The following is a 26,633-nucleotide window of genomic DNA, read 5'->3' as shown; positions in this document are numbered from 1 at the left end:
TAGGGGACATCAGCACTACTCAATAGTAATTGCACTTCAAACACTGTCGACAGTTTCCGAAATTACCTTTTTGCATTCTCCCTCGCCTGACTCGGTGTAGGAACTGTGGGCGGAAGCCACACCGAGGGTTGGTCGTGGAGGGTACTCGTACTCTGGAGAGCAGTCACCTTCCTCAGAGGTTTCATAAATAATAGGAATTTCTAAAGTCTGAAAGAAACAGAAATGTTGAATTTTCATGGCTTAAAGAATCAGCAACAGCTTATCGCTATTTTACTTCGACATACTTCAGGACAACTGCATTATATTTCCATATGTAAGATAAACTGTTAAAAGTAACTATGTTAAGTTAAGTTTCTTTGCTCAAAATGTGACCCAGTAACAGTTATAGTTACTCATTTGGTAATGTAAGTAAAGAGTTTGATTACAAGTACTCGTTGTTACTTTATTCTAGGGGAAAAAAAACCTCTTAGAATGTGTTGCATGCATGGACTGTAAGTTTGTGTACGAAATTTTACTGATGGCAATCTAACAAACATTAATTTTCATCAAGTTATATTGAACCCAGTGGCGGCAATTGGGTTCCAAAACTAGAGGGGAAAGTGCCAAACTGGGGGGGGGGGGGGCAAGGACAGTTCACTTTCCCTTGTTAGATAAGCTTCAGCATGGTGAGGAAGCAAAAGTGGCAAAACGTGAGGGAGGCAACTGGCCTCCATGCCCTTCCTAATTGCTGCCACTGATTAAACCTCATGTGTTTATGTATATGTGAAGAACAGAGCTGAGAAGTAACATACAGCAAGTAATGTGTTACTTGTTACTTGCATTAGTAACATGTTACTTTTCAGTATTTATGTCAGTAATATGGTACTCTTTTAGTACTAGCATTTGTAATGCATTATCAAAATTACATGGGCAATTGTAATGGAACTTCATTACTTCATTTACTTTACTTTGACAAATTCAGAAATTCTTATACTTTGCGAACTGACAATTATGTTAATTTAAAAGGGTACCAATACTTTCAGACCAGCCACCATTTCCAACTTTTGTTTGTTTGGCACCCTCTTTGCCTACCCCCCCCCCCCCCTCTTTACCCCTTCCATTTAGCTATGGCTCTGGTTCCAACATGCACAATCTCTACAGTAGAAACTACCCTCATACTTACAACTGTATCTGAAACTGACTCCTGTTTCCGAAACTTAAACAGCACCACATGGCTGCAAGCACCTGCTATGCATAGCTTTCTACTTTCTGGGCACAGAGAGATGAGCTGAATTGCAAAAGGGTCATCGTCTGTACCATCTACACTTCTAGATTTTGGTTTGTCAAACACTTTTGCTGTTTTTAGTTTATACAAGACTTGTAAAGTGCCAGCTGAAGCATCCCAGAATTTTACACTACCATCAGCATGACTGAAACAAGACAAAATAAACATTATGTATAAACACTAATGTATTAACAAAAATGAGCACGTGCTCACTTCCTCTATTCTCGTATGAAGCAATCATGTTATTTGTAATAGCCTATATCTAGCTTAAGATCTGAAAAAAAGAGTTGTTTGAAACTAGCATGAGAGGTTAAATGCATGCTTGAGAATACAATGGAAGCTTTTTGTATGTCCCAGTGAATTTTGACAAAGTTGAAATGTGTGTACATCTTACATGACACTACCCGATACCCACAATTAAACTAAATATTTGTGGCTTGTAGAATTTACTTAACCAACACGTTCCTTGAAGAGTTTGATCTATACAAAAGATCCGAACTGTTACTTCATGTTCTTGCCTTTACAGAGAAAGAAAACTAAAAGTTTTAATTAAACTCTACCTCAACTTTTAATATCCTGAACACACACAAGATAACGAAGTGAAATAGTCTGACAAACACATAACACTCCACAGCACAAAAACGTAAAAGATCACAAAAGGCTACTAAGACTATGAGGATATCTCAACCCCATCATAAGGATAAAAACAACTACAATTGGATCTTTCTTAACCTTTTATCCTGACAACATGAATGAGATATTGTTGGAACACTGGTAGCCTTTCTTTATGCATTGTGGTGTTTTGCATTTCTGTCCTGATTTTATTACAGTTAAGACTTTGCACCTAAATAAAATGTCCCGATCCCACTGACACAAGACTCATACTGTCTGTGTGTCAAGAGGAAAGAGCCTCATTAGTCTGCAAAATTCAGTCCAGGATATGCAGAAGTGCTCATAACGCTGTTTTATTTATAATTAGGTCTCAATTCAGGACTACACAATTAGGTTCTTCACACTTTGTACTGAAATTAGGGTTGAGTCGATACCAATGCAGATGTATTGGTGTCAGTATCAGATAGTACCAGTTGAAACTTAACCCCTTCCCTGTGTTCGGCGTAATATTACGTCCTTGGTCACTATAGCTTATTCTGTGTTGGGCGTAATATTACGCCCGCGAACATCTCTGACTGAAGTAACCTGTGTTGAATGGAATAATAAGTTTTTTGTTGGTGAAACATGTTTTGCTATTGAAGAAACGACGACCTTTTATTTAGTCACGATTTTCAGTGCCGACAAAGAAGAAGAAGAAGAAGTTCAGAGGAAAGTAAACTGTTTTTGTGTTATGCTGACAAAGTACTAACGTGAGTTCATTTGTGTGCCGCGTTTAGTCAGTTGCTTTATGTACATTTTTTTGGTGTTGCGTTATTTGAACTGTTGGTGATTTACTTTTGGTTTTTGGGTTAGTGAGTTTCTAATAGTATTTAACAGTATTGTCAAACAGGATTGCGAAATATTTTTTCCCTTATCCCTCATACCTATTGAAGATAATGCAATGAAACTTGGCGGATGCATTATGTGTAGACCATAGTATTTTTCAAGGTAGATTATAATCGGGTACCTATATCCAGGGCCGGTCCAGAGGGCCCCAAAGTTACCAAAAGGGATTTTTCGGAGGAAAATTTCCCGAATTATCCCCCATTTCCCTTTCCTCATACTTGATGTACACATGTGCATGGTACCATTTGAAAGCCTGTTCTATTCTGAAGAGAAAGACGTATGAACCATGATACTCTGATGAATTGTGCTGAAGCAGTAGCTACTTAAAAATATTACTACGAAAACTCAGAAAAAAAAAATACACAGAACGGGAAACCATTCTGTCAGGAAATTTCACAGGGAAGGGGTTAATCACCGACACTGCACAATATTTTTCTGAAATCTGGAGTTATCTCACTGGTCCAACTAAAATGCTGCGCAACTCTTTCGGGGAGTCTAATTATCCTGGAAATTATGCAAAATTTGAAATTTGGTACCGGTATTACATAAAAAATGAGTTTTGTGTTTAATCGGCAGCTATTTTAATAGATTGACTGGTTGATTTGTTTTATTTTACTTTGTATTTCTGCCACTATTGGAAAAGATGAGGATTAGTGATGATATGACGAAGGGACACTCGCAATGTGTGAATTAATAGGGGGAGGGAGGAGCTGGGATCTCCCGTCCACAAATATTTTATCCCTGCCAGGGATGTTTCTATCCCCCTCAAAGAAAATGGAATTGAAAGAATACAGTACACCATTTCTTAACTATGTAACAAACACAACTGAAAATCATTTGTATCTATTAATAGTCCAGTCATCAAAGATTTCCTTGCCGAAAAGTATGCAGCCTTGTGGATTAAAGGAGGACACCATTCTGCAACTGACAAACCTCACCGAGTCGAGACAACAGCAGGTTGTTTTCCACATAACTTTTCATGGCATACTGCTCATATTTTACATGCATTAAATTGTTTACAAGAAACTTGTAGGTTAGATTAGATGTACGTTAAATTTGAACTTGGCAATAGAAATTAGGTCAAGTTCTCGGAGTTATTAGTTCGATAGCTCTTTTTGTCATCACAAAGTGTTTCTAAATTACGTGTAAATGTTATCATAAGATTTCATGACCTAGGTTAGAACCAATGTTCTAAGATGTTCCAGTCAAGCGGAAGTTGCACCAAGTTTGTCGGCAGACGAGCTCTTGCTGCCAGGTACGCTTGCCGCCGCTCCGCGGACAATTTGACCGTGAAAGGCAATGTATAAATCAATATTCCGAAAAACTTTTAACTGTTACAGTATTCAACCATCATTAGCAGTGTTGATGAGGATCAATAACGGTATAACTAAAATGTTCATTACATTTCATTGATATACTTACCCTGTTAAAATTATTTCATTATAACTACATGAGGTAGGGTTCCACTCTCCACCACTAATAGGCCACTCTTTTTCACTAAACCCTGTCCTCTTTTGTGTCTTTGATCCCACAGAGTAAAAGGCTGGGATGAGATCTGACGGGCAGTCAGCAAAATATGTGCAACAAGTAACAGGTGATTCATGAAGATCCATAGGGTAAGGGTTTTCAAAACATGGGTATCCTTGGGTCAGGAGATCTATCACAACCAGGTCATTGTGCAACAGAACTACGATGGCATAGGGGTCCTGGAACTCTGGAAGAGAGAGAGAGAGAAAAAATGTGATTTTGCTTTACTGGTTATAAAAAAAAATAATCATAACATTTTCCACATTTTGAAATATAAAATAAGCAATGGCTTACTCATGAAAACACACACCCATACAGTGCCACCCTACAACCAGGCATGGAACTGGAGTACATGGAGTTAAAGACACTTTCAGCCGCCCCAAAATTCACGTAGAAGGGCAACTATTATATATATTTACATATATAATATATTGTTGGTTCCAACCTTGCCACCCCCCCCCCCTGTATTTTAAGTAAGCGCCTCTCACACAGACAACATAAACATTAAAATCTCCATCCAAGCACAGAAACACATGCATGGAAAATTTACTCACCACAATAAATTCCGAACTCCTGGAAGTGTCTCATACCTGTACTCCCCCCCCCCCATTTAAATAGCAAAATAATACACCCCAGAGGCCTCCCTGATGGCATAGTGGTAACATCATCACCTTGTAGTCAATGGGTACCAGGTTTTATACCCGGTTGAAGCACATTGCACGGTAGTTCGGATCCCACTTTAAACTGTAGGTCCAGTCCTGATCAGCCTATCTCAAACAAAAAGTATCGCCGTATCAACCGTTCCCAAATTTATGATAGTTTCGATTAATTTACAGCACAAACACCAGCAACACACACACACTTCCTCTCAAATTCTTTCCCCAACTACAAAACATCCAAACAAGATCACTTTGAAAAGCTCTGAAACAACAGAAAGTGATACCAACCTATTTCCTTAATTTATCACTCACGGGAGAGAAGATATATCAGTTTTTGGGGATAGAAATTACGATGTGGAATCAGAATCATTCCAACAGAAAGAGTATGTATATGATATTCAAGTTATAAAGTGCCATAATAATACAAAATGTTCTTGTTCTTAATGTGTGCAATGTTTACGATTTACTTTTTTGTTGATTACAAATATCAGAAGATGGTTTTTTCTGCAGATACTTTCTTTTACACTCCAAGTCCTATTCAAAAGCCATCAATGTATTGAATTTACTTGTAAAATTTGTTAAACAGTTAACTTGAATTACCGTGCAAATAACTTGACAGCTGCCAACACTGGTGATGTAATTTGAGCTGGACACAGGGTGCAAAAAAAAAGAACACCCAAGCCCAGGCCAGGATTCGAACCCAGGACCCCTGGCACCATAGCACACTGTGCTAACTATTCTGACACAGAATTCGGCAGAAAGTGATGCCTTTACTTTCTTGTGTGCATTATATAATGCTAGTAATGTACAGAAAGACAACATTGCAACACACACATATAAACACCTGAATGTATGACATATCTTCAATTGATTTAATTTCCTTCGCTTTTTATATGACATATTTTTTACGTAGAATAACACATTTAACACAAACAAAATAATATCATATGTCTTCAGTTTGCAAATAAGTAGCATTAGTAGGGGCATGCATATTTCGTTTTTGACGAAAAAACGAAATTTGAAAAAACACATTGTAGTGTTAATTTTTAATGTTTTTGAAAGGTGTGAGATGCATTTTGTGACCATGTTTTGTCACGAAATAATGCGAAATGAACTGCAAAAAGCGAAATTAACTCTTAAACACGAAATTTAGGGTTTATTCACCGACGCGACACCTTCTAAGGTCTGAATTATCCTGAGAGTTATGCAATTCCCGGAAAATTGATTAATTTTGCTGTTAATATTGGAGAAACAAAAATTGACTCCTTTACACAGAAATAAACTTAATACTCGGATAACTACATAAATGGGCTATTAGAAGTGAAATGTTAATTCTGTGGAATAAGTGTATTTTTAAATCAAATTTAGGATTATATTCACAATTTTAAAACCAAAATGTCATTTTATATAGCATTTTTTATGTGATTATTCACCGCTATAACACCGATATTTTATTTTATTTACCGCTTTTGAACCCGAAATTGACTCAGTTTTTATACCGAAATTTTGCTTTTTTATTTACCAAAAATATGTGCCTCTAAGCATTAGTTAAGTTACAATATGATCTTTGAGTACAAAATTTAAATTCTTTAAAGTGTATTTCATTTTCAGAATGATGCAATTTAAAATACATTAATAATAAGTGTTTAAACACACACTTAGTTGTCACAGTAAATATGACAAGATTTATAACCATAATTCACACTTGAGGAAAAGTTATGTATTCAGATGGTTCCATGTAATGTAAATGTCATTGATATCATTGAAATCTAATTATTAGTCTATTCCTTATTCTTACAACTTTCATGATCTTACCACTTGACCATGGAGTTTCACACAGAGTGATGAAATCCACAACATTATGTTCCATTTCCAGCACTGTTGTTGTTTTGCCATGTATTACAGTAATACTGGGAGTTCGACCTGCTTTATCATATGTCAATCCTCCAGAAAATATCACATATGCTTCCCTATGATACGATAAGAGTACATTTGTTAATTGTTAAATATGAACAAATTTTATCAACAAGCTCCTAAAGGCTATTTCTTTTCCATTCTAAACATAATCAATAAATGCTTATATTTTTTCAAACCTACGTTTAGATCATAACACAGCCATTACCTCTTCTCTTCTTCCAATTCAAATATTTTTGTACAGAATGAATCTAGTATATGTATATGTTAATCACCAGAAAAGCTCACAGTAAATGGAACAATAACAGCGGTAACATCAATGTTAAGTAACACTTTTAAGCTCATATTATTGTGTTCTACTTATCACACATACCTCAAAGAATTGAATTTTCTTGATCTGGGGTATGAAAGACGTCGTAGTACAATACATACACAGAAGCAAATTACTAACTTTTAACACGTGGCTTACTGTAACAGATGGATCTTCACAACCATCCTTTACAACAAGCCATTTAGTGAAATACTTTATCTTATTTGAAATCTGAACTCATGGGTATTGATTATGTGCCAGTCATGACACTACTGGAAGCTACTTCACTTTACGCATATCAGTGTGTAACCTAAAAGCCTACAATCTATGTCTCTTTGCAAACCAGCAGCAATGAAAAGGGATAAGTCCAATCCATTGGCTAAACCCAAGGTTGGAATAAGGAGGAGTGGCTAACCTATAAAAGGGTGAGCAATTTTAAGAGTATATAAACAACTTCAAGGTTTTCTTAAAACAAGGAAAACAGTGCAACGTGTGCTTTCCCAAATATGGATAATTACTCTAGGACTAAATATGGGAATCTGGTGATTACCCATCATGAGCAAATTGAGGAAATGGACTTATGCATAAAGAGCCACTGAGATCAAAATGACTTTGAAAGGTCACTGGTAAACAAAGAGACAGGAAGACACTTTACTATAAAAACCCCACAAATTTGGAAACAGTAATCCAGTCAGGAGAATTGCTGCTCGACTCATGACTGTGCCAGTCATACCTCTGAGCAATGTGATGACCACCTTTTGTTACTTATACTAATCTTGGATAGTCTCCTACAGAGAACTTAGACTTAGTTAGTTAGGGAACAGAACTTAAAATATTCTATGCATATATACATACGTCTCGTTAAATAAATTGTAAGAAATATGAAAGTGTCTTATATTTTCAAATGCCTATAAATTAGAGCTATGCATCCCATGTAACGTCTCTAGTCCCCAAGACCATTATATTACTTATAAAGGTTTGATTAATTTTGGTGGCCCAGAATTCCAGTGTTAAGAACAAACACAGCAGACGAACAGACTGCATCAGCTTCCCTAGCAGCATACTGGGAAGGAACATGAACCGGAAAGAGCCAAGTAGTGAAACACCAAGTTGCCGTGTGGATTGTGGCAGGGGCCACCGAAATTGCTAAAACCTTAAAAGCAACTTGCATGAAAAAGTTAGTAATTTGCTTCTGTGTGTTTATCATGCAATTTTCAATCCTTCTTTTGCACCAGAATACAAATAAACAATACATGTATTTTCCCATATTTTAATATCATATTTCAAAGTACAATTCAAATAATAAAAAAAACCTCTCATGAATCAAAACATAATTTTCAGTACCATAAAAAACAAGTAAAATACTCAAATGAAACTTGCACTTCAACATTTCTGAATTCATCAGGAAAAAAACAATAATTTCATTACTCAGAATTTTCCAGTGTGATCTGTTGATCAAATTTACCATATATTGAACATTATATCTATTTAAACTTATTCTTGAAATAATAATAAATAATACTTACGCTGTCCTAGATGATTTCCATTCCACTTTCTGGATTGCTCTGCAAGGTTCTGGTTTACCTTCTTTGTTTGTTTTGGCTGCAATACAACATTAAAATATGTTTCAAATTGGCCACATGTTACAAAGAACAGCAAAATTGTAAATATACAAAGTGTTCAAATAGTCCTACACCATAGGCAAAATCACACGTTACTGGGCATACGGGCAACATAATTTGGAGCTATGGCATGGCATTCCTCCTCAATCCTGATGCAAAATATAGTTATATTCCAAATATTCATGCTGTACACTTGAGATTTCAAACACCCCCAGAATGCAAACAATGGATTCAAATCCAGTGAATAAGTCTTCTGGGACCAATCCAGTGTTCTAGAAATATAATATCCAGCCAGTATTTCACAAAACAGTCAATATTACCATTTGGCCTATGGTGTGGGGCTTTTCGGAAGCCCTGTACATGTGTGTGTAATTAATTTTGTTTATTTTATATAAATTTTCTATCTCTTTTGGCTAATCAAAATTTTGCGATTTGAAGAGATAGTTGAAAGAACAAGAATAATGAAACATCCATGCCTTGCACAGGGTTTTGCTGCACTAACCACTCTGTCATAGTTTAGGTAAGATGGTGAAAAATCATGTGTTTTTCAAAACATTTTTTTGTACACGTTTCTCTCTCAAGTTTCATTTTAAATATTACACTGACAAATGTAACTCAAACATGATCTACATCTTGTGAAGTGTTTATATTTAAGGCTTAGCTGATACCATGTATCCATATTGAAAAATATTATTTTAAATCATATCACCAATATCAGCCGATACATTTCTTAAATCCAGGTGACTTGATTAGTCTGCATAATGCCATACAATACTTTTTTGGATCCTGGAATTATGCAAAATTCTTACGCATCAGTATTGTGTGGAAAAATGAATTCTTGTTACTAATGAAATGTGATGAAGTTCTCTCGGGATATCAGCCAGGTGATTTCCGGATAGGCTTCTGAGCTTTCGAGAGCTAACGTCACTCTCATCTTCAGGGATTGAAGTGCAGAGAAAGGTTAGGGTATGGATATGTGTGTTTGATGTGGGAGGGGTATGGAGCAGGTGGCGGGCCAATCAGGTGTCGCCTCTACGACGTCCGTGCTCCCAGTCGACTATCGCTAACCAGGCTGGGTCCAGTTGTAGTCCCGTGTCCCTCTTCAGGATTTCCTTTTTCCCATGGATGGCTATTGCTTCTTTGATGATTCTGTCCCAGTAATTGGATGACTTGTTGATGATCTTTGTGGTTGTAAAGTCGATTCTATGGCCCTCTTGGATGGAATGTTCTAACATGGATTTTTCTGGATGAAAATTATTTATGCAGCTGGCATATTCTTTGCATCGTTGTTCGATTGTCCTCCCCATTTGCCCGATGTAGGCTTTACCGCAGGTACAGACGATATGGTAAACCCCGGGTGTCTTCTGTCCTAGGTCGTCTTTAGGGTTTCGAAGTCAAGATCTGACTTTCTGTGGTGGTTTGTGGATCGTCTTAATGTTGTGCTTTGAAAGAATACAGCTGATGACTGAGGAGAGGTTTCCAGTGTATGGGATGATGGCTATCTTCTTCTCTTCTTGGTTGTCTGGAGGTTCCGGGTTTGTTTGTTGGTTGTTCTTGTTGTGCATTACTCGCTCTAATGTCTTGTTGATGATGCCTACCGTGTATCCATTCTGTCTGAAAGCTGTGCGCAGGTGTTTTATTTCATCTTGAAGGTGCTCTGTGTTGCTGATGAATATGGCCCGGTGGAACAACGTAGAGAGTACGGTTGACCGCTGGGCTGGATGGTGAAAACTCTTGGCGTTAAGGTATAGGTCAGTGTGAGTGGGCTTCCTGTATACGTGCAGCCTGGTTAGCGATAGTCGACTGGGAGCATGAACGTCGTAGAGACGGCACCTGATTGGCCCGCCATCTGCTCCGTACCCTCCCACATCAAACACATATAACCATACCCTAACCTTTCTCTGCAGTTCAATTCCTGAAGATGAGAGTGACGTTAGCTCTTGAAAGCTCAGAAGCCTATCTGGAAATTACCTGGCTGATATCCCGAGAGAACTTTTTCATCATTAGCTGCCAGGAAAGCTTCAAGAATTACTTCTAATGAAATGTACTTTAATATTATAATTATCTTATATGTAAATCCTTTGCATGTTTGAGGTAAATACTCTTAATAGATTGATATGGTACAGTTCTAAATATTGTGAACAAATTTCAAGTGTTACAATGTTCTAATATCTGCATTGGTATCAGTGGGAATCAGTAAATGTTTCAGCTTTGGTCTTTCAGGGTAGCCACTCTACGACCATGATAAAATTTAAGCATAATTCGCAGTTTTGAAGGTGAACTTTCCAAAAATTCAAGGGTACAAGCAGATGTTTTCCCCATTTCAACCTTACATATTACCGCCTCTCACCACCAACACACACACACACACAAATATACTAACAATATAAAATATAAAGGATCTCTGTGATTCCAATGTATCCAAAAATTCTAATTCAATTAAAAGGTATATATATATATATATATATATATATATATATATATATATATATACCTTTTAATTGAATTAGAATATATATATATATATATATATATATATTTAAAATATTTAATTTAGGGTGCGGAGATTACATTTGCCATTTCAGATACTCAGATTCGAAATACATTTACAAACACAAGTCACAAATGTTACGGGAAATACTAATCTATGATTTTATTTTTCAAAATTAAAAAAATAATAATAATAATAAAAAAAATAAAGTCAAAATTTGCCTAATCAACTTCAAGATATCTTGCAAAATCTTTGGTCTGTAAGATAGACACTGACAAAGTAAACATATTGAGATAATTCTGTTTTTTCTTCAACACAGCTTTCTTTTCCTTCCTCAAAAATAAAAAATAAAAGCTAAACTGTGAAAAATTCGCCACAGGGCATTTAAAAATATGTATAAATTGAATGGGGTTTGGAAGAATAAAAGTTGCAAATTTTCACGTCTACGGAGAAAAAAATCATGCATAATTCCCGGAGCCAATAATTCATGAGTAATTCCTGTAATTCAAGGCATTCCTGGTGAGTAGCCACCTTGTCTTGGTATCAGTTCAAACTGGTATCAACACAGCTCTAGCTTGCATATTATAAGATGTAGCTACCGAAACACTTTTAGCACTATGTAAAATATACAATAATGATCCTGATTTTTCACAATTTACATGGGAAATAACTACATTTTATACAAACTAAAAATAAATGTTACATCAAAACAAATGTAAAATTAACAACAAATAAATCATTAATGTGAATAATAATAAGTAATCATGCTATGATATCAAAAAGTAATACAAAAAAAAGAACACAGTATTAATAGAATACATGTTTGAGTGAAGAAAATGAAAGGATTACTTGTGAAATTACTCATGAATAAAAATGAAAGCACAAGAAATAAGCAGGTAATGAAGAGCGGAGAGCATTGTCACAGTGAAGAGAGAAAGTAAAAATAGGAAAAAGAAGAGATAGGATGATACATATGCAACGTGGAACAATAAAATCAAAAGTTTAATCCAATGGTTGAATTATAGATGCCACTATTTACTTTCCCCTTCTGATAGTACTAACTTTATTTCTAATATAAAACTTGTAAGACTGACAAAAATATCCATTTTTAATAGTTTCATCCATATTTACATTAAATTGAAATGCCTACTTTACAATACCTACCATGAGGAAAGGAAACATTGATAGGTTTTGGACCTTGCCTAATGGACCATGTTGTGAGAGAACCATCTGTATGGCTGCACATAAACTGTTTCCCTTCATGATGCCACGAAACAGCCCGGAGAGGCTCTGTAGCTTGATACCTCACATCTGCGCATTTGTTTCGAAGGTCCCACAGGACTACTTGTCCAGATTCATAGCCAATCAGCAACTGTCGATAAAACAAGAACATGTGTAATAATCCTACAGAATAGTTTGCACATCCCAAGTAACCACAATCATTGGGCCAAATACAGTTTTTATGTGAGAAAGGTTGGGTTTATGTTGGTTGATGAATTGAAGTTGGTCTTAGATTGCCCCCAACAGTTGTTTCCAATACCTGCCCACCATGAAGAAGAGAGTCAAAATCAGTTTTAAAAACTACTTTCTCCTGGCAAGACCATATGCAACAGTATGCAGTAAATTATAGAGTGTAAAATAAATTAAGTGCAGTAGTATTTCTTACAAACAATTCAGGTCCAGCAAATACTGAAAATAGAAGTAGTTAATGAAAGTAGAAGCTATTCGTAACTTGGAGTTACTTGCTAGTCTGTTGTCAGCTGCCATAGAAGAATGATATTTCTATGTAGTGACTCACTTATGATTTGATTTGACGTTTGATATTGAATGTTGCTTTTCTGCCACTTTTGGCTAATCGTGACAATGAGGATGAGTAATGATATGATGACATTGATGAAAGGACATTCCTAAAGAACACCCATCCCCAAGCCAGGATTCGAACCCCAGGCCCATGCATCATAACCCTGCCAAATACAGGGTGCTCGGAAATTACCCTTACAAACTCCTAGGCCAAGTAGGGGGGACTCAGTAGACAATTTTTGGAATAGGAACCCATGTCCGGAAACGTATCGTTTCCGTACTACAACCATGACAATGTGTCAGATGTGCCTGTATTGGTATGCAACTGGGTAGGCAGTGTTTGACGTTAGAAGATCACCTGCTGGCACGTGACGTCTACAAATTGTTGCGTTCCACTGTCGACACAGGTGTTGATCAATGAATAGTACATTTCTTTTTTGTTCCCTTGGCATTGTTACCAAATAAATTGGTTTGTATTATGGACTGAGTCACACGTCATTCACTTCTGTACCTTATGTAACACCTCATTTGACATGGTTGAAATAAATGATGTTACTTTAGGTCAACAGGTGATCTTCTGGCGTCATGTACTGCCTGCCCGGTTGCATAGCAACACAGGCACATCCGACACATTGTCATGGTTGTAGTACGGAAACAGTACGTTTCCGGACATGGGTTCCTATTTCAAATATTGTCTACTCAGTCCCCTCTACTTGCCCTAGGAGTTTGTAAGGGGAATTTCCGAGCACCCTGTATGTTGACAAATTGCTTATGGTTTGTTTGTTTCGCTGTAGCAGAACAAAAACATCATTACAGGTATCCTTGTGAAAGTGGTTAATTATCTCTTTATGTAAGATGATACAGAGACCAAATTCCCTGAAATGAGTAAAAACTAAGCAAACTCTCTAAAAGTGTTTTGTGCTACCACTTGAAGGTACTTTGCACAAGAAAGTGTTGTATAAGTTTTTATTTAAGAGAAATAATATTGTACTAAAGTTTACATTTGACTTCACAATACATTTTATGTATATGCATATATTAAAACCCAAACATATGTCTACACCAGTTTTCAGTGTGCTTGTACAACATAAAAAAAAACTATTGGCCACACATTGTCACCACAGCGAAAATAACTGTTGTCCAACAGCATGTTCTTACATGTGGCTAACCACATTTGGTTACTTGGGATTTTCAGTAATATCCTGCAAAACAAAATTTGCAAAACAAATTCCTTGACTTTTACAAGGTATTTACAAATGAATTTGTTCTGTAGTTCTCTAACTTACTGGGTGAGTAACAGTTCGTGAAATAGTGCACAAAAAGTCTTAACCACAAGGAACAATAATAACAAGTAACTACAACAATAGTGTTTTGGGTTTTGTTCATACAGCAATTCATGGTTTGTTGTCAGAAGTGCTTTTCCTGCAGGATAATGCAAAGCCACTGTAAAGAAAAGGAAAAACTGTAACATGGGTTGAGAAGTCCTTCCACGTCCTGCTGCAATCCTAATTTGTTGATGTCATCAGAAGATGAGCTTACAATGTTTCAGATGTCAACACAAATCCTCCTATTCTGCCAGTAATAATGCCTTACAACTTTAATGGCAAAAATACCGTTATGTCAATGTCATTTACTGACCACAATTTTCTCTCTTTACTGTCAAAAAAACATTGCTTTTAACTTCTGGTTCAAAGTTAAAAATAATGACATTCTATTCCCATTCATACTTAAAATTTATTGACACTTGTTACAAAGACATGTGACTAAATATGCATTAATAATAATTGGTGTGTAATATCCTGCAGACAGATGAAAAAGGAACAAAGAGAAAAATTGTCGCAGAGATGGTTGAAAGTGTTGAGTTTGGGTTCTTTCTGTTCTTCGGTAATCCGGGAAATTGAGTAAAGAATAAGACTGAACTGAAGTTCCAACACAAACAAAAGTGTATAATTCACCAACACAATAACAGAATTAGTACACTAACTTACATAATGGTATAAATGCGAGAAGCCTCGTCACGAAGGACGGCTATGACTTTGAGGCGTACATGACGGAAGGTATAACACGGACTGATGACAAACAACACTCAATAACCAGGTCTGGCATGCACTGATGATGCAGATCAGGTCTGGCGTATATGTTCAGTCGGTACAGGACAGAAAGCAACAATATATTGTCAATTAATGTAAGAGTAAATAATGATCAATCTGATTGTTTTAGAATTAAACAACTGGCCTCCGTGAGATGTGTGTCACTAACAATGTAATATGTCTTCAACGAAAATAGCTGCGAGGGGTCAGCAAATGGAATACCGTAAAGCTCAACCTATGATAGAGTTAGCCCATTATGCAATATTCTAGTGCATTACATCTTTTATCAACTAACTATCAGCAAGGCCGCCCACAGGATTTTTTCTCAAGGAAAAGGGGGGAGCATCCAAAAAGTGAAGGTAACGTGGGGTGATTCTTTACCCCCCACCCCCAGTTAAGAAAATTCTCACAAAGCATCACATATTACAGACCACTTCATTTGCTGTCTTTCATAGCACCCCTCGTCCATGTTTTCTTCATGCTACAATTTCACCAATCGAATTATGTGATGTCTTCCTATATATCTCAGGGGGGGAGTGCCCAATGGCCCCCTCTGCAGGCACCCTTGACTATTAGTGTTAAATATGCATTTTAGGGTTTTAATTCAAGTCTCGCTTGGAAATAAACCTAATATCACCTTCTATTTTAAAGCTTCTTTTCGTTATCAGACCAACCTGTCTGCTTTGAAAGAAATATCTATTTATTCTTAGAACTCACCTTACTTGCATCTACAGGGTTTTCACTTAGATGTATAACTGGTCCTGGGTGTGTTTTTCTGCACCTGTAAATAAAAAAAAATACGAATTGTAAATTCAACAGTGTACTTATTACAACATTTGATATGTATGTTAAAAGGATGGGGTAATTACAGTATACACCATACAGGTTTAGTGTCATTAGATGAAGATGGGTGAAAATATATAAAATCACACACACATCCAGCTTGAAATGTGTAGTGGCTCCGAGACGAAATTCAAATCGACCTAATTAGTTCAGCCAATTCTATTTGATTTAATTAGAATAAACTGGATGCTCAAAAAGGTACTGGAATGAGTTAAAACTGTTACATCCTTCACATCATTAGAGCAACAAAGGCATTTTTCACATGAAGCAAAGTGAACCTCCATCCAGTAGAAATAAGTAAGCAAAAGACCCAAAGCCAAATAACAGAATGTGTAAATTTCAGTGGAAATTCCTCAATAATGCCAAACACAATAGCATAATTGTGCTGAACAGCTGTGTGTATAATTTATTTCTGATGTTTTAGAATATTTAAATACGATTTCAAATATTACATTGTTGTAAATGTCTTCTTTCTCCTCACTTGTAATACTTGTGATTGTATTGTAAGACATAACTTAATTGCAGCTCGCTGCAGCTGTCTCAGGAGACAATGCATGTGCTTCTTTATCTTCTAGCAGAAATGATTCAGCATGATGATGTATTCAATTTCCCTCAGCAGAAGATAGTGCAGTTCTAGTATCCATGCCGTTTTACTCTACTAAAAACTTGTTGCTTACATCAACTGAACCACAATTGTAAATTTATAGTTATTATACTGTAGAACAATTTTCTTCATAACTCTGCACAGCGCTTCAAGTGGAAGCTGTTAGTTTGGGGGGGAGTGTCTGTTAGAGCCTTGAAGGTAGCTGGGGATGCTCCTATGGTTTAACATAGCTGGGATGATGCTTCACAAAAATTTTGCTAGCTGGGGGGATACCATACCCCTTAATTCGAACATGACTCTGTATTATGATCAAGTTTGTGAATACTGCTCTTCTGCAATCAACTACTGCACCATAATAACAACACAAATAACTTGAATAAAGTAAACAATAGAATAGATGACTATGCATATACTCATATTATATTTTATTAATTGTAACATTAGCCACATTGTAATATCCAAGTACAGTAGAGCGTCGATTATCCGAAGTAATTGGGGGACATGGGTGTTCGGAAAACTGGTTTGTTCGGATAATCGAACTGTACATGTTTATTTGCCAAAAAGAAGTACTGTACAGTAAATTTATTCATAAAAACAGGCATCTCTTTAAGTATGTATTACAAAGTAACGTACAAAGGCAACTTTAGTAGGAATATATAGTATGTGGTACAGTTTATTAAACAAAAATATGTACATATTACATACGCATTTTGCATGAACAATACACACAGTACACAAAATTAACGTTTAAAAAAATCCTTTATTTTGGTCTGTCTAAGCAAGCCTACACGCTTACGAGCAGCTAAGTCACGTACATTTTTCATTACAGATATCTGAAAGTGAGCGAGTACACAGTTCGGTTAAGAGGTCGTTCGGTTGACCGACGTTCGGATAATCGACGCTCTACTGTACTTCATTTATTTATATCTGGGTTATTCAGATATAAATTATGTATGGTCGCCACATTCATATGAAATGACCCTGTGTGGTTGCCATGTTCAAATTGTATTAACCCTCCGTTGGTATACGTGTTTCAGAGTAACGTGGTTGGTATACATGCGAGCATGGTGCTCACATATAAATTTCATGTCTTCTGGCATTCTTTTGAATATCGTTTTACATTTATCACATTAAAAATAGTTTATAAATATATATTGCCTAATATATATCACTTACATCTAAAAATTTATCTTATTTCTTACGTAATAACAAAGTGATATTCATTTATTGCAATATTACTGATTACCTAATGTAAGAAACAATTTATCACGGAAAACACAACAATTTTTGTAATTTTATTTGGAATTTACTTTCATGTTAACTAATTTGCACAACATTAGTAATACATTCAAAAATGTATTACCTGTTGATGAGAGAGATGTACATTCTACTTTGCAGTTTCATCCTGCCCAATATATTGAGGGAAAAGAACACATAAAAATAGTCTCATCTTCACAAGGAGTTTGATCATGTTGCTATCATTTTCGCTTTTCAATAACTTCTCAACAACATTATCATCTGTGCCCTGAGAAACAAACACCCTGCCCAGGTCTTCTCTTTTTGTCATCACTCCGTTCAGCAAGCAATGCTCGGAACAGCCGCTGTTCATTCGTAACGAAAATCAGGTTTCAAAGTTCATTTAGCCAGAAATAATGACAGTAATAAGTAAATTAAGTCAAATAAAATAATTACCGGAGAATCAAAACAGAAAACAGTGATACAACACAAATTCAGTGCACACAGAAATGAAATTTGCATGAAAAAAAATGGTTATGCGGTTGGTATACAATATGGGTGAGCGTGGCACTCACAAAAAAACAGACTGTCCTGAAAATGACATGTCTGTGCAGACAGAGAACAATGCCACAACCTATAACTGGCATCATCTGGTCATAGACATTCCAAAATACAGCTACACAAGACCAGAAAGTGATATCATTCTCTGGGGCTGAAAAACTTACAATTATATCCCAGGGTGAGTGCCGCATTCACATGTATACGAACGGAGCATTTTTGAAGAGGCATACACCTTTCTTCTTTATTTTGCTTATTTACATCCACACACTCACTTCTCTGTTTATTTCCTTTCCTTTCTCTCATTGTAAATCGCATATTTCATACCACTCTTTTTCTTCATCTGTTAATCGATTTTGAACCCCCCACAGTAAGGAATATTCTGCTACTCTTTAATTCGACCACTGGTAGGGCCTGCGACAAACTCCATGGTTTCATGGGTCTCACTTAATGCACGTAAGTCAAACACCTTCTCGGTCGAACGCCGCCGTATTTCGTCTTGTGGTCAACTTGGAGCAAGTTTTAACACCTGCTATGCAAGTATCATGTTAACTTGCAGCAAGCTTTGAGACTTTTCGTGCAAGCTAGATGCAGGTTACAGTTACAAATTCATCCAAGATGCAGCATAAGCATGCGCACGGGGGGCTTCATCCAAAATGCAGCATAGGCATGCACACGGGGAGGGGGACAAATGCCCCCCCTAATCATGGACGTCAGCAGATTTTTTTCAGGGAGAGACATACAAGGTATTTTTTCATGAGGCATATTACCCCGATAGTCTCGGGTTCGATTATCGCATTAATATAAATCAAATTATATGTGTGAAATATATACCTTTATGTTGACATTCGATTTCTAAGCCCCCCCCCCCCATTCCAGACGTCCATGTCCCTCCTACATTATTGTACCTTCACCTAGAAATTTAGTGGAGAGGAATCTTATCTCTGTTATTAAAGGATTAAGTATTTTCAAGCCACTTAAAGTTCAAGGCAACTACAGGGGAAGGGGGTGCAGTGGTGCAACCACAGGAGACAAAGGCATTGCCCCTCCCCAACCTTGGACGGAAATTAATTCTAGGGAGGCAAACATTGAGGTAAAGGAAAGCTAGGCTAGTCGAATCTAAGAGTTGCAGGACAAAAGGATACTTAAGATGGAATTAGTTTTCACGTCTTTCTTGCATTATGTCTTCCAGACGGACAAGAGCACCTGCAGGGGAACACAGAGGGGCAATTGGTCCCCTCGATATCAATTTTTTTACAAATAAAAATACATTTCGTAAAATTTTCTGCTTTTCTTCCAGTCTTGTCAAGTTCAGAGCCGTAGCTAGGGGGTGGCGGGAATTGGCCCTGGGCGCCGAACCATCAAAATGAAAAAAAAATGTAGAAGAGAATGCCATGGCGCCCCATGATTTCTTTTTGTGCCATATTAAATCAATATTGTTTTCAGTTTGCAAAAATTTGGATCTAAAAATTTTCTTGCTAGCAATTTCATTGTTTTCTGTAATGCATTGATTACCAGAGAGAGAGGTTATAACTACTAAGTACTTCAGACTCTTGCTGCTAAACAGTTTTGTCTTAAATGTATGAACACAGTTGTTTGGAGGAAAAGGAGCAGGGCACATTTCACAGACAATTTATTTATTCGTTATGCTGCCTCTATATAGCCATCAATGCAATGAAACTAAAACAGTGATAAAATATAAAATGAGGTTTTTATTTCCCGAATGAAATTTCATCAAGGCTTTGCCCCCCCCCCCCCCCCAAACAGAGGGTCTGCGCACGCCTATGCAGAGTTGGTCTGAAAATTTTCTTCAGATCATGTGACTTACATTGAAAATTTAATGTGAATTTGAGCTAAGTCTACGTTGCTGTCAGAGTTCTGACGTCAGGTTAAATGCTTTTGTTGTTAGGCTAAATATAGTGTATTTATGCTAAGAGATTTAAACCTAACCACAAAGCATTCTGAGCTTGCGTTTCTTTAGTTCACCGTAGCGAGCAGACGTAGAAAAATTCGCTCCCACAACCCCAACGTTGCCAAATGGGTATCGGCACGGAACAATGGAGAGCCTCCATAGGCTGCTTCTGCATACGTTTCTGTGTTACATCGACGAAGACAAGTGGACATGGATCGGAATATCATTTCAGTGGGAAGTGTTGTTTCATAAGTGCATTCCTTATCATTATGCTGCTCCTGGCACAGGGGATTGAAGCAAATCCAGGCCCCGAGATGGACGACGTCATGAAGATGCTGCGAGACCTGAAGGATGGACAGGCGGACCTCAAGGGAGAGATAAGGCATTTCCGGATGGAGCTAAAAAGCGCGATTGAAAAAATCTCTGTTCTCGAAAATCAAGTGGTGGAGGCGAAAAGAGACGTGGAGCAATTGAGGAAAGACAACCTGTTTTTGAGCGAGAAGGTAGACTACCTCGAAGGGCAGTCAAAGAGAAACAACATCATATTTTACGGCGTGGAAGAAAACACGGAAAAAAATGAAAGCTGGGAAGAATCAGAAGAAAAAGTGATTGCTCTCATCAAGAACAAGACGGACGTGAATATTTCTCCAGATATGGTGGAGAGAGCTCACAGAATGGGCAGAGTGCGTGGGAGGAGGCCGATTGTCGTGCGTCTCAATTCTTATAAAAAGCGACAGGAGATCCTTAGGAAATCGAACCAACTCAAAACGAATGGTGTGGCGGTATCTGAACATTATTCGGACGGTGTGCAAAAAAAGAGGGAAAAGCTGAAACCTCATTTGGTGCAAGCAAGAAAAGATGGATCCGTTGCTCACTTGCGATACGACAAACTCGTCGTGAATGGAGTGGCGTACACGTTGCAACAGTGCATTGACTACGAGAGGGACAAAGCAGGACTCCAGATTTCGCCGGATTCCAAGGAATGTGCCCCGGGTGTCATTCCTGAAAGAAGATTAAATTTCCGTGACCCTCGAGTGAGTGAAAAATTTGGGGGGGAGGAAGTGAAAGTGAGCCCGTTAGAGGCAGTGGTGGGTGTTTCCAAGTGAGAGAGGGGGAGCGGGAGATCGGTGACCCCAACGGGACAGCAGGTAAGCACCCAGAGTGATATTTTTACCATCCTAATGCACAACATACAAAGCTTAACTCCCAAAATAGCAGAACTCGAAGTATTGATCAACACGATCGACCCGGAACCAGATGTAATATGCTTAACAGAACATTGGCTCAACAGTGAAAATATAAAACTTTTGAAAATTAGTAATTATAAAATAATTAGCGGTTTTTGTAGAGTGACATACCAACGAGGTGGTTCTCTAATTTTAGTAAAAAACTCTCTGCTGCCACATGCTAGACTAACTAACAAACTGTGTAACGAGTCCTCGGAATTAAATTTTGAATGTGCTTCTGTTACAATAGATAATTTGAACCTTGTCATACTTTCGGTCTACCGAAGCCAATTAGGGTCTTTAGAAATATTTCTTGAACGTCTTGAAAATGTACTAAATAACATACCAAATATTCATAAGAAAAAAGTATTAGTTTGTGGAGATTTCAATGTTGATTTTCTAAAAGACTGCCCTGAGCGAAACCGTTTGTTGACACTAACTTTATCGTATAATATTAACTATTTAATTAAAAAACCTACCAGAATAACATCTAATTCCGAAACTGCAATTGACAATGTTCTTACAAATCTCGATCACGGTGACATCTCATATGACATTAAGAATGGTCTCTCTGATCACACGTGCCAAATAATGCACGTAAAAACTACACGTGTTACCAAACAACCTGTTATGCATGAAAATAGAATATATAGTCAAAGAAATATGTACAAATTTAAATCTTTGATAGAAATAGAATCTTGGAGCCAAATATATGTAAGTCAAATAGACAGTGATGAAAAGTTCACAATTTTTACAAATACACTCTACAATATTTTTGACAAAGCTTTCCCTAAAAGAAAAATACAAGCCAAAACTGGAAGGAGAAAACAGTGGATAACACGAGAGGTAAAACAATATAGCAAAATAAAAAGATCCCTAATAAGTCAAAGTCAACGCACTCCCATAAATAAATCAGTAAATAAATTTTACATAAATTACTATAAAAAACAAATAAGAGATGCCAAACAAAAATATTATGCGAACAAAATTGTGTCTTCAAACAACAAAAGCAAAGCAATGTGGGACGTTGTAAATGAAAATACTGTAATGAAAGAGAGAAAAACAAATAAGAATATAAAATTATGCACAAATGATATTGAAATAGACGATCCATTTGTAGTGTGTGAAACATTTAATAAATACTTCACCGAATTAGGAGATAACTTAGTAACAAATATAAATAATGCAAAAAACCCATTGCAACTTTTGTGTAACTCTAAACCGCGCACTCTAGAAAGCATGTTTTTAACACCAACCACAACAAATGAAATATCGAAGGAGATATGTAATTTAAAAGACTCAAAGGCTGTAGGAGACGAATTTCCAATCAGAGTAATAAAAGAAATCAAGGAGTTGTTAGCACCCATTTTAGAATATCTCTTTAATGAATGTATCGCGAATGGTATCTTTCCCACTAAGCTAAAAATAGCAAAAGTCAACCCAGTATTTAAAAATGGAAGTAAAAACATGGTTCAAAATTACAGACCAATTTCATTACTACCTGTGCTAAGCAAAATTCTAGAAAACTTACTAAAACGCCGCCTTCTACAGTTCCTTAATAAACACAACATACTATCAAAAGAACAACATGGATTTATTGAAAATAAAAGCACAGCAAGTGCAACACATACATTAATCGAAAACATCTTGCAAGGTATAAACGATAAAAAATTAGTTCTCGGAATATTTTACGACTTGACAAAAGCCTTTGATTTAGTAAACCACAAAATATTAATTTCTAAAATGGAACACTATGGGATAAGGGGTAACGCGCTTGAAATTATGAAATCATACTTATCAAACAGAATGCAATGTGTTGAAATTAGTCACGAAAGAGAAGGAAACGTAAGAAAATACAAATCCACTCTAAAGACATTAAAATATGGAGTTCCCCAAGGATCAATATTAGGCCCACTACTTTTTCTTTTGTACATAAATGATTTACCATTTAATATACAGAATACAAAGATTTTGTTGTACGCAGACGATACTAGCGCAATAATAAAGGGAAATGATGTGAACGAGTTAGAAGCCAACATTGAAAAAACAATGGAAGAAATGAAATCTTGGTTTGACAGTAATAAATTACTATTGAATGAACAAAAAACAAATTACGTGCTATTTCACACAAAACAAAACAATAAAATTAAAGATGTAGTAAAGAATAGCCATCTTCCAGTAATATTAGTTAGAGAAACAAAATTTTTAGGAGTTACTATAAATGAAAATCTAAATTGGTCAAATCACGTAAAAATACTTGTTAAAAAACTAAATTCCAAAATATTTGCACTGCGGTTATTAAAACAAACACTTCAAACAAATTCACTAATTCAGGTATATTATGCAATGTTTCATTCACTAATAAATTATGCAATAGAATTTTGGGGGAACTCACCGGCAAGTTTAGAAGCATTTAGAAAACAAAAGCAAGCCATTAGGATTATAGCAGGTATAAAGCCTAGGGAATCGTGCAAAACGTTGTTTAAGAAATTTAAAATATTAACGCTTCCTTCTCTGTACATATATGAAATGTCATTATATGCCAGAAAAAATATTGCGCTGCGAAGTTCAATAGAACACACACATGACACCCGAAATAAACAGCTCTTAAAGCCATACTTCACCAGGCTAACATTAGTTCAAGAAGGACCCCAACAGATGGCAATTAAAATATTCAACCATTTACCAAATGATATAAAAGCAGAAAGTATGACAAGTTTCAAAAATAAATTAAAGAAACTATTAGTTAATAAGGAATATTATAGTGTTAGTGAATATCTAGATTGTAAATTATAGAAAATTTGTAATTATATATTTTTCTTTTATATGAACTGTACTGAACCCTCCAAATACCAATGTATATGGTTTATATGGAGTAATAAAATTGAAAAATTGATGAAATAAGGTGCTTGGCGGAGAAGGTGTTTGACTTACGTGCGATGAGTCATACCAATGTTTCACCTGCGTTGTGGGAAACAGTCTAACGTCGTGGCGTCATTGCTCCTGGTTCCCAAACCAAGGTGGGATTTACACAGCAGGCACCATTTTTATAATCACGACACATTTCACGTGATAATCAAAATCCACGCAAACATCAAGTTGAGTCCCGGGCCACTATGCCGAGCCTAACCGTTCGCTATTTCCCAATGTAACCCAAGCACCGACTACACCACCGCAACCCCCCTCCCCCCCAATCAACTTAATTATCTTTGCCAACTTCCTGCGTCGGCCAGCCTGGCGCCGGGACGACTGAGTCCCAACTCCCAGAGGGCAGCGCGCCTGGGATGTTCTCCCTTAACTAAAGCTTTGCTCGGAGCAAGAGGCGAGATAAGGAATACACCACCAAATACTAACTTTCGCTCGGATAACCCCAAGGCGGTTTTTAATTACAACTGCTGGTTTCATGTCACGTCACAATGGCGAAGCTCGCGATGGGAAAATACATCCTTCCCGTTTCATTCTATTTCTTAACATTCTTCTCCACAGTTATTGGATTTCATTTCGGGACCCTTCAACCACCCACCCAACCCCCGCCCCCCCAAAAAAAACATCAGGCACATTATTGCCTGAAGTGGAAGTGGATTCTTGTAACTCATTCGATACCAAGGATATTTTCGAATTCTTTCTCTGGCACGCGCTGGAATGGGTGGGTTAAGACATCGACATGGGGGAAGGACAAACATCTAAAACTAATAATATTTGATTATACTAATATTATTTAATTGCGGATGATTCGACAAGAAATTGTTGCCAATAACGATAAAGCACCGATATAAAATTTACACATTAGAGATAGTCTAGAACACATGCACATTACCTGAACTGGATTCGAATCTGGAGTCTGTGAGTCGACACAGACGGGTTGTTTCTTTGCATTTGCTATGAAGTGACTAGAGGAGTAGAGGTGCATTTTACAAGAAGCCGTGAAGAGCGGACATTCTCGATCTATGCAAATATTCTTTTTATTTCTTAGATGATGTGATCAACAACCCGCTCCGACCTCTTTTACCCACCAGAGTTGCCGCCCAGATACCCATTTATTTGAGGCTAGGTGAACCTCGAAGTCGCTTTATGCAGGGATTAGGCCGGAAAAATTCCGACCTTAAATCACCCACCCCGGGTTTCCCGCGTGGCAGTCAGACGCCAAACCACAGCTCCTGAGATATGCAGAGCAACTATTCTCAACTTCGTGAGCCCGCGGCCCGGTAATTTCATTTTTTTTTTCAAAGTCGAATCCCCGATCCCAATAATTTTACTCGTAAAGAGCTAACATTTTAAACTTTTTCCTTTTCTTAATATGCTACCCTTGAAAATTAAAATTAATAAATAAATTATGGCATTCGGTCGATTATGTCTAGGCTTGTTGACAAATATAAAATTTGGTTTAAATTAGTTGACAACGACCCGATCTGATGAAATCGTTTAGTTACCTCTGGCCAATGACATTAAATTAATTTGGCAATGCTGATTTTCATTGGCATGTTCATTTCGGACACCGTAAAATTCCAATTAATCAGAATATTTCCACTTCTTCATGAAAATTCCTGCGAAAACTAAACTGACTGTGGTGTCCTTCCGTCAACCTCCAGGCTTGGAGGCGGGGCGCAACGTCCGTCCTGGTTAGATCGTTTGCTCCATCACCGCTACTGTCGCGAAAGCATTTTCTATTATCGCGGTGGGAACCCGAACGAAATGCCATCTTTCCAGGTGGTTGCCAGCTCGGGCTGCACGTCGCAAACTTCAAGAGAACCTCTCGCGGCCCGGTATAATAGATGCTAGCGCCCGCCACCGGACCGCGGTTCGGCGGTTGAGAAGCAATGATGTAGTTCGATTACATTATTCGCGGACGTTCTACAGCGTTTCACTCGCAACGCGGATACGCAAACAAGGAAGACGCCTCAAAAAAATATTTTAAGTAACGTATAGCATGAATACAGAAGAAGAATTATGTCCGTGGCGCTCGGAGAAAAACGATAAGACCGGAGCAGCGTGTATCGCGAGCGAACTTGGGAGCCGTTTGGCATTAAGAGAAGATAATGCCGCTATCTTCCTAATTTATCAGCATTGCATGAGGACGAAG

At 37.1% G+C, this 26,633-nt stretch overlaps 1 protein-coding gene across 5 annotated transcripts in view; it reads right to left on the bottom strand.

The window, feature by feature from the left end:
* Tomosyn (syntaxin-binding protein tomosyn) overlaps positions 1-26,633 on the bottom strand; it is a 476,384-nt gene that overhangs the window by 91,504 nt on the left and 358,247 nt on the right. For all 5 annotated transcript variants that reach the window (XM_083123931.1, XM_083123933.1, XM_083123935.1 and 2 more), the window contains exons 5-11: positions 15,892-15,955; positions 12,449-12,656; positions 8,698-8,773; positions 6,763-6,917; positions 4,184-4,475; positions 1,163-1,409; positions 67-207 (exon numbers count right to left, since the gene is read on the bottom strand). In XM_083123931.1, coding sequence (XP_082980057.1) covers positions 67-207; positions 1,163-1,409; positions 4,184-4,475; positions 6,763-6,917; positions 8,698-8,773; positions 12,449-12,656; positions 15,892-15,955 — 1,183 coding nt within the window. The remainder of the gene's footprint in view (positions 1-66; positions 208-1,162; positions 1,410-4,183; positions 4,476-6,762; positions 6,918-8,697; positions 8,774-12,448; positions 12,657-15,891; positions 15,956-26,633) is intronic.

This window comes from Lepisma saccharinum, chromosome 6 (genome assembly GCF_977018435.1).
Source record: "Lepisma saccharinum chromosome 6, izLepSacc3.1, whole genome shotgun sequence".
NCBI lineage: Eukaryota > Metazoa > Arthropoda > Insecta > Zygentoma > Lepismatidae > Lepisma > Lepisma saccharinum.
This window is presented reverse-complemented; position numbering and strand designations above follow the sequence as displayed.